General features: G+C 34.8%; 1 protein-coding gene across 6 annotated transcripts; it reads left to right on the top strand.

Moving 5' to 3' along the window:
* Positions 1 to 352: 352 nt before the first annotated feature.
* On the top strand, positions 353 to 8,068 carry LOC149553797 (uncharacterized). Of its 6 annotated transcripts, XR_016353193.1 has the most exons (5): positions 365 to 498; positions 1,037 to 1,081; positions 1,165 to 1,284; positions 1,424 to 1,660; positions 7,824 to 8,068. XR_016353193.1 is itself a non-coding variant. In XM_089789157.1 (4 exons), the coding sequence occupies exon 4, from the start codon at positions 5,473 to 5,475 to the stop codon at positions 5,947 to 5,949; it is 477 nt and encodes a 158-aa protein (XP_089645283.1). In that variant the 5' UTR covers positions 365 to 498; positions 684 to 798; positions 1,037 to 1,081; positions 1,165 to 5,472; the 3' UTR covers positions 5,950 to 6,970. The 6 variants fall into 6 exon arrangements, 4 of the variants coding, with proteins under 4 accessions (XP_089645280.1, XP_089645283.1, XP_089645282.1 ...); XR_016353194.1 differs by having other exon boundaries at positions 1,042 to 1,081; positions 1,165 to 1,660; XM_089789157.1 differs by lacking the exon at positions 7,824 to 8,068 and adding an exon at positions 684 to 798 and having other exon boundaries at positions 1,165 to 6,970.
* The last annotated feature ends 1,239 nt before the right edge of the window (positions 8,069 to 9,307 follow it).

The following is a 9,307-nucleotide window of genomic DNA, read 5'->3' on the forward strand; positions in this document are numbered from 1 at the left end:
CATTTGCAGCTTCAAGAATCAAATAATATGGCTTTCAAACCCATCTATTATGACAAGGAAGAAAAGTTCATATTGTAAATATAATACTTAATCTATAATAAAATATACAGTCCAAAATTTTGCCTAGGGATGAATGCACAACCTTTTATGCATATTTTGAAAAAAAAAAAAAAAAAAACAAACTTATTTATAGGCACTAACAGCCCATAGTGAACTCAATTTTTAAAAAGTAGATCAGAGTTTTAAAACTATAGAAGTAGATGAAAATAGAAATATCTAATTATTAATCAAACATTATAATAAATTAACCTTGTTCAAACTATAAATAATTACATCTAACCTCATTTTTTATGGTGGTCGACTTAACACTAAAATCATTTTATGAATAGCAACATAATTGCTACCAGTCGTCATTTTCGAGCGATGCCTTCTGGGTCGGCGGCTGCCATAAGTCGTTCCATGGCCCTGACTTGATGAAGCTGCTGCCACTCATCGCAGGTAAGTTAGATTCAATTTCAAAGCTGCATTTGTTCAACGTGAATGTTATCAGCCCTAATCATTTTTAGAATGCAGCAAGGGTTTATATCTAGGGCAGCAGTTTTGAGTAGGGTTTATATCATTCTGACTCACACGTTCATGGCTCATGATACTTTGCTAACACTTTGCTCGCTCATGATTCATAGGGGATTCAACAAGCTAATTTGAAAACCAAGTGAAAAAAGATAGAGCCGTTGAAAAAATAGCTTAGAAAGTTTAAATTGGACTTCTCCTCCTCCTATTGTCATCTTTGTGTGTGTTGTAAGATGCATTTTTCTTTCTGTATTTCCATCTGTTGCACTTTGTTCTGTTCATCATGTCTTTTTCCTGAAGATTTCTTTGCATTGTTCTTTTTCTCATTTAATTTGCTCTGTGTTTATGCTCTGTTATTTTTGGCCACGACCATGCCTCTTGATGTTTGATCTGTTCATCGTGTTTTTCTTCTTAATTTTCATTTACTGTTTGAACTGATGTGTGTTCCTTTTCTCCTTTGGGCAAGGAAAGAGACTGGTGAAACTCCCCAAGAAGAGCATTCAAAGCCCTGGTATGTGTTCTGATTACTTCTGTTTGTTTGTGAATTTAAAATTTTGACTGATTATAATGTCAAATATTTTGTGGATGTTTTAGGGGCTACGGTGGGGAATTATCTGTGGCATTTGTCAAATTTACTACTACTGATGACGTTACATACAGGCTGGAAAATTAAGTATTTCCAAAGGGAGTCCTCTTATTGCATTAAAATCACTAGTATTTGTTTACTTATGGTTCCAAACATTTGATAACAGAATTATACTATTTCTATACTATTATCATAAAGAGAGAAATGATTCTTCACTTTAGATCCTGTGGTTTGCTATAGTAAAAATTGATCCCCTTGTATGTATAGTTTGGTTTTTGTACGGAATCATTCTCTAAGTGTAGCAGAGTAGAAAATGGCAGTGGATGCCCTGTGCCAGAAAATGGCAGTGGATACCTTGTGCCTTGGAGAAAATTCTTGTGAAGGCTGCCATTTCATCTGCTCAAGATCAGTTTTGCAGCCTTGTACACAGATAGGAGACAATTTTTTTTGCAAATGTGTCTGTCGACACAACATTGCTTCAGGGGATTGCCAAATCTTGAGCAGGTAAGGTCTTTCTTGGATCTTACTGGGCAATGAGCTATTTGTTTTTTTCAAACAACATGTTTTTAATTCTGATGTATACAGTTTGTGGTATGCATTTATTTATGTACAAAGTTTTTTGAAAAAATGCCGCAGATTTTGTGGGAGATATTGATATTATATTATGTATATATTCATACACACATCTATGTATATATATGTATATATGTGTTTGTGTGTATGCAGTATACATATGTATATCTATAAATTTGTATAGCAGAAATTAAAATACAAAAATCAAGTGACATCTAAAAAAACTCAAAACTTGACTCAGTGCAAGCATAATTTGTATAATAGTATGCAACATATAATTTTTCACATTTATATTTGGAAAGACATTTAAATAACAATATGTAGATTCATATATCTCTCTACATTGATATTACAAAATGACCAGCTGGTGGAATTGGAAAATCAGCATGGTCAGCTGCTGGAATTACAAAATTATCAGTTGTTGATATTATAGAATGATCAACTCACCATAAAGTCGGGGAAGGGTTTTTGGCACCTCCACAGTACTACCTTTATATGATTGTTTGCTATAGATAAGTCAACCATCGATATTACAAAATGACCAGCTTGTGGATTTGGAAAATTAGCATGATCTAAGAAAGATTAGATAGCTAACATGATAAGAAAAATATTTAGTTCAACATAAAGCTAGGGAAATGTTCAGGTGCCTCCATAGGACTATCTGTTATAGGACCGTTTACACTACAATAGTCAACCTGTGGAGTAATAGGAGGTATATGGCCAAATATGTTTTCATCTAACAATTTAGCGAATTTGAGTTGCTTGATTGGAGAGTGAGGGGGACTATGGCTACTAGTAGCTTGGATGTTATGAAGGGTAGCATAGGTAGGGCTCAAAATGTTGTACATATCTCTCAAAATCTGATGGTGTTTAGGTAGGGGTTGTAGGAGTGCTATGGAGACTTGCAAATTGATGATGTTCAAGAAAAAGTGTTAATGGATTAGTCTCTTGGGGTATACTATCCAACATGTCTCTTATAATTAGATGATATTTGGGCAAAGTTGTTATCAAAGTACTCCCCTCTCCAACAATAGTTCCAACAGTTCCAAGTCCATGTCCTGTGTTCATCTGTTTGACTGATATCTTACCTTTTCTGAATTATTTTCTCTCTTTCTTTTTCAACTCTTTCTCCTTTTGTTGTTTCTCCCTTTCCTCTTGCTTCCTCTCTTTTATTATTTGTCTTTCAAGCTTCTGCTCATGTTTCCTTTTTCTAATCTCAATTTGATTAATCTTCTTTTCTTCCAACTATTTTTTCTTCTTTTCTTTTAACTCTTCAAGTTCAACCTTCTTTGCTTCTTACTACTCTTGCAATATTATGTACTCATTAGATGTCAGTATTTGGGATCTTCTACTCAATCTAAGAGTAGTATTATCAGAAGGAACGGATCTCTTTGTAACCCTCTCAACTGGTAGCCTCAAAAAAATTTGTAATGATCCCTTACTACATAACATTAGTTTTTCTTCTGTCTCAAAAGCTACAGATGTATTCATTGCATCTAGATTATGTTGCACTTGGCCATCATGATTTGCATTATGTTTCAAATTTAAAGTGTCCCAATCTGGTGTTTCTGCACAATAATGAATCACTTTTCATGTTGGCAGTAGAGGTGGAGAAGGCATGCTCAATGAAACATCTTCATTTTGGAAATCAATCTGCACTCCCAAGTCTTTTTGCTCTTTCTTTAACCCAGTTAGGTGTATCAAATTGTGTTGGCAAAGCCATTTCATCATGCAAGTCACTTTCATATTATGTATGGCTAACATGTGTTGGTGAAGACACATCATCTATTAGTGAATTTCTATTTTCATTTCATATGTATGTTTTTTTGTCATCTGTGCCAAACATTGTTCAATAGCATCATCTTCATAACTAGCTATTCATAAGATGCTTGTAATGCCTACAACATCATTTTCATCTTCTACATCGAATGCATCACTTGGCTTCTTGTCATTACAAAGTGCATCTTTACCCAAAGGCCAAATTCTAGTCTTTTGAAAACCAACCTTTATGTTGACAGGCACAAGGGCAAGTTTGAAAGCTTTGCTTGCAAGTTTTGCCAATTCTATTCTCCTTATCTCTATATGTGGATGTTTAGCCATCTATTTTGACCTTCTAGTTTTGAAATATGTCTTTAATGGAAAAAACACTTACATCTAGTGGTTGTAGTTTATGACTAGTGTGAGCAGGCGATGTAATAAGATCTATGCCTAGAGACCTTGCCTCTTGAATTGTTGCAAAGGAAATATGGCTTCCATGCCCATCAAATATGAGGAGATGCCTATTTTTGGATGAAGAACTACCTGGTACAAACCTAGAAAAATGATGCAACCAATTTAAGAATAACTCTTTTGTCATCCAAGCATGTGGTTGTGCTGCCATGCAAGCTCCTAGTTCACATTTAACAATGCAATTTCTAAGTTTTTTTTTTCTTTAAAAAGATAGAAGCTTGGTATGCTTTGACCAGCTACATTTAGACAACATAGTATGATTATCCATTCACGCCTTTTAGATAAGACTTGGGGCACACTTCTACAACCCATCTTTGCAATCATCCGCATCTCACAATTTTTACCTGCTTGGACCCCTGTTTCATCATAGTTCCATATGTGAGTTGGTTCTAGTCATTACCATTATACAACTATGTTAAATTATCATAAAAATCCATAACAATACTTGGTTGTAGCATCACTGCTCTATCCCTCTCTAGACCCTCTATAGTCCTGACTGTCAAATCTAGATTGCATTTGCGAAATCCCACCCACCATGATCTCCCTAGTAAGCCATTCTTGAATGGATTTGGCCTTGTTTGACAAATATAAGTCACATGTGATTTGAGTTGAATTACCTCTAGTTCATGACCAAGTTGAGCTAAATCTTTACACCACTGAACAACCTCCATCTCTTCTTCTAAAGACAGAATTGTTGGTGGTTCATTTGTTTTTGTTGTTGTGATTCTTGATAGCCAATATTTTAAGCTACTGGTAGGAATCCCCAACTTTTTAGTTGCTCCTCTTATGGAAAAAGAATTCTCTTCAACATCTTGAATAGCACCTTCCATCTCCTCCTTTGTCCACCAATTGCCATGGAACCTCTTCTTCTTTTTTGTTATCTTCAGAAGGTTTTACAACAACATCAACATTATCTCTAAGATTGCAATCTATGTTAATAGGAGTGGGTTTGGTTGATTTGGCAGCAAGATTGCAATATGTGCTATCAATAGTAGGGCTAGCTAAATTGTCACCATCATCAAAATCAACCACATGCAACTTAACACCACACGGATAACGAGTTCTTAATTTTTGGATTGTTCATTTGCTTCTTTTATTTCCTATTGTCATAACTTCTCAACAAAGAAACATTAAATGTTAGCCTGCATAAAATAATCTTGAATAGAGAAGTTCAGTCCTAAACGTTAAGCTGCATAAAAAATTCTTGAATAAAGAAGTTCATTCCCAAAAATGATATGTTGTTATGTACTTTGGTGTTTTTTCTACAATCAAACATAATCAGAACCATTCTTAACTTGGGATACAAATAAATTAGTAATATAGACAGTTTCAAATTAAAATACAAACAAGATCAGTAATATAAATGCAAATAATGGAACATTCATCTTAGTATGTTGTTATTCTTGGGAGACAAAACATTGCAACAATAAAAACATTTTATTGTTATTCTTTTTAGACAAAATTGCTAGAAGCAACATTATAGCATCAATGGATGTGCAGTTCTAACTCCTACAATGAAGAAAACTCCAGCTCATGCTCTTGCGATTTCTCTTGCTCGTCTTGTGATTTCTCTCGCACTAGTTATTGGGGCTACCATGCTGGCTTCTGTGATGGCTCTACCTACCCATGGTGTTACTAAGAATCCTCCTATGGTGACTGTTGTGGCTAGGGTTCCTCCTACGGTGACTACTGTGACTAGGGTTGGTCCTATTCCCAGTGTTCATGTTACTCCGACTGCGAAGTGGTCTCCTGATCGATTTTCCCTCTTTTATGCAGATGTGGCCACATATGAGGTAGCTATTTCTAATCCTATGTGGAAGGGGCTCCGTTTGATTGCTCCTTATGCTAGTCATTCAGGTGTGCCTGTCTCGGTTTGTAATCCCCTTGTGCTTCATTTTGAAGAAGATGTTGTTGATGAGATCAACTCATACATGGTGGATTACTCCAATACAGCTGCTATTTTTCGTTTTAGGGGTTTTTGGCCCTCTTAGATTTGCATGCTTGGATTTCCAAATATTGGGAGCCAATCATTTCGGAGGAAGTGCAGATTTACCGTATGGCAAGGGGTTTTTTTATTGTGAAATTTGCTAATGCTAATGACAAAAATGCCATCTTGGGTTGTGGTTTCTCTTGGGAGGAAAGTTTTCCCCTGATGGCCAAACCTTGGTTTCTGGCATTTAATCTAACTACTGAAACTTTTAATAAGATTCCTCTTTGGGTGAGGTTACCAAATCTTCCCCTTCATTTCTGATAGGATTCTGTACTAGAGGCTATTGGGGATGCTCTTGGGGATTTCATAGTGGTTGATTCAGTTTCTTCCAATGTCTTTAGGACAACATATGCTCGCATCCTAGTGGAGATGGATACCTCCAAGGGGCTTCCAGAATTGTTGAAGTTGGCTTCTCCAAATAGTTCTTGGATTCAACTGCTTGATTATGAGGGTATTCCTTTCAGATGCAGGAAATGCCATAAGACTGGCCATCTTGCTATGAGTTGCTTCTTTGACAAGGCTAGATCGAAGAAATCACTTTCTTGGTTGTTGGGGGTTTTGGATGATCACTATATAGTTCATAAGGTTTCTATGGAGGTGGATGGTTCGGATAGCTCTTTGCATATTGATGTATCTTTGGATGAGGATTTTGTTGTTGTTTCTAATGATTAGATGGTTGTCCCTATGATAGTTTTGAATCAGAATGTTGTTTATAACTCGTCGCCTGCTGTTGTCTCTGTTGATTCAACTACTGTCCCTTTGAGGGCTTTGGATCATAATGTTGTTGATGCCCCTTCTATTACTAACTCTTTCTAATACACTGTTGATGAGGGGTTTTTGGGGGTTAGTAGGGATTTGCAGAAGGCTCATGGGAAGGTAGAGGATGGTTGGACATTAGTCAAAGGAAAAAAAGGCAAATTCATTCCTTCTTTTGATATGTCTTTATGTTCTCAAAAGATTGGACCAAAATGTAAATCTTGATGGTCTATAACTTCTTGGGTTGTTTGCCCTCTTGTTGGGAACTTAGGTGTGTCCCTCTATTTTCTTGGATGGTTTTCCATAGTTGTATTTTGATCCTCATTGATATATCTTTCTTAGCCTTTGTTAAAAGGTATTGGGTCCTTTCAAAACTTTTTTTTACTTAATCAAAACTTTATAGCATCAATAAGAATAGAATGCTATTATTGATTGTTTTTTCCCACAAACAATAGCATGTTATATTAAAAATAATAGAAATGCAGTTTGAAGTATGGAGTCAAACAGGAGTATGGATTATGACAAATTTTACCTTGTGAGTGTCTTATAAGGATTATAACAGAAAGATGATAGGCCTTTATGGAAAAATATTTGGATTAAGCCTTTTGATATCCTTAGTAGTCTGATATTCTCTTCTATGCATCCCCCAGTATTTTGTGCTCACAAAGAAAATATTAATGCCAATATTCTGTGCTCACAGAGAATGTAATTGCAATTGTAAAAGGACTCTTTTATAGTATATCATATTAATAGATAAATTCTCCTTCCAACAATTTGAAGTTCAAAATGGTATTTTGCTGACTTTCTCTTAAAAGTGTGCATTTTGATTTAGATGTTCAAAATAGGTTGACTCATGGCTTTGAAAGTCTATGCTTTCATTGGCTGATAAATGATGAAGTGGTTTCAAGGAGCAAATAATGAGTTGTGTTGCATTAATTGTTTGATTTGAATGGATTAGTGAGTTCAGACGACTCCATAGTTATGATGAAGGTACTCCAATTGGCTTGTCAAGCACTCCAATTTTGTTTCCTAGAGACTCTTAAGTTCAACATTTATTATAAAACATTGTTTGATTTGAATGGTTTTGTGAGCTCAAACCTCTTTGTATTTATGATGTAGGTACTTAGATGGGGTTGTCAAAGTCTCCAATCTTGCTTATCTAAGACTCTAAGTTCAACATTTATTATAAAAAATTGTGAGAGATTGGATGAGCGACAACAAAAATGTTTCTTTATTTGTATTGTAATGGCATTGGAAGTTGAACAAGTCTACAACTATTATTACTTGTGGAATAGATAATGTTTTATGTCTTGTCCATGTGTTTGGACAATAATTTAGCAATAAGTATACAATTTCATATACAATATTTTGTACTCTTTCTTTATACTGAGTAAAATGTAATTTGATTTATGTAGACAAAGTCATTATATTGTTTAATATGAAGTATACAAACAACGTATCTCATCCAGAACTTGTTTGAATTTGAGTAATTTAATGATCTATGCGTCATAAATTTTTAATGATTTAATTTCATATAAATATAGACAAATAAATGGCTAAAAATTTATATCTTCTTATTCAATCAATAGACTCTATTGATATTATGATTGAATCAAAGATTCTTAATAGCCCTCACAACAATTCATACATGCTCAAGTTTTGGGTCCTCTCCCCTATATCATGTTCTCAACATCATAACCCAAGTTTTCATAGGTTTCTCCTTCAACAAAACAAAGTATTGTAAAATACAATTGCTAAGAGAAAAAGATTGATTAATTATGATTCCACAAATCAAGAGGCTCTACGAAGAATGGATTCTATAATCTCCATTATTGTGCATATTCTCTTTGGAATCATAATCCACAAACATGCCTAACTCCCTATGGCACCTTGATTTTCCTTGTCAATTATTTTTGGACTTGCGATAAGCATGGAGCATCTTCAATGACACTAGTAGGGTTTCCACATCACACAAACCACTAAAGAAAGATGAGTCATATTCATGTTGTGCAATAACAAATGCATATTTGTCGTAAAGCATTAAGAATGCTCCTTTGATTATGAAAATTTTATACTTAGCCATAGACAATACATGTTTACATGGGATATGAATTGATGGCACTTACTAGCAATCAATTGTTTCAATTTCTTCATGTCTTCAATGTGTAAGACCAGGAGATGGCATTCATTGACCTCAATTGATATAGATTCTCATATGAAAAACCTACTCGACAACCACAATATCTATGACTCTTCATGTAGGATATTGAGAAAGTTGAAGACTCTTTACTGTCATAGAATGTTTGATTAGGAGAAAGAAACCAGTATCACTCAGAATAGGCATCACATCCATACCATCTTAGCATAGATGAATTCATTACAAGTAAGAGAAGCTTTCCTATAGCTCACATGTTTCTTGTCCTAACAAGGCACCATAAGTGCACATCTTTTGTCATGAGGCCCATTTTCCTGTAGACATGTTGCTTGATAATTGTCTAAATTTCCCATCAAGGTCTTTTAGTAGTGTTGATGCATGGTAGAATAGATGATCCAAGTGTTTTCTCAGTATAGTATATCCAACCAGAACAAGTAGATGCCAATAT

This window comes from Cupressus sempervirens, chromosome 6 (assembly GCF_028749045.1).
Source record: "Cupressus sempervirens isolate cs-2001-9-10 chromosome 6, ASM2874904v1, whole genome shotgun sequence".
Taxonomy (NCBI): Eukaryota; Viridiplantae; Streptophyta; class Pinopsida; order Cupressales; family Cupressaceae; genus Cupressus; species Cupressus sempervirens.

Coding starts and splice junctions, on each gene's coding strand:
- LOC149553797 (XM_089789154.1), top strand. CDS start 5,473: ATGAAGAAAACTCCAGCTCATGCTCTTGCGATTTCTCTTGCTCGTCTT.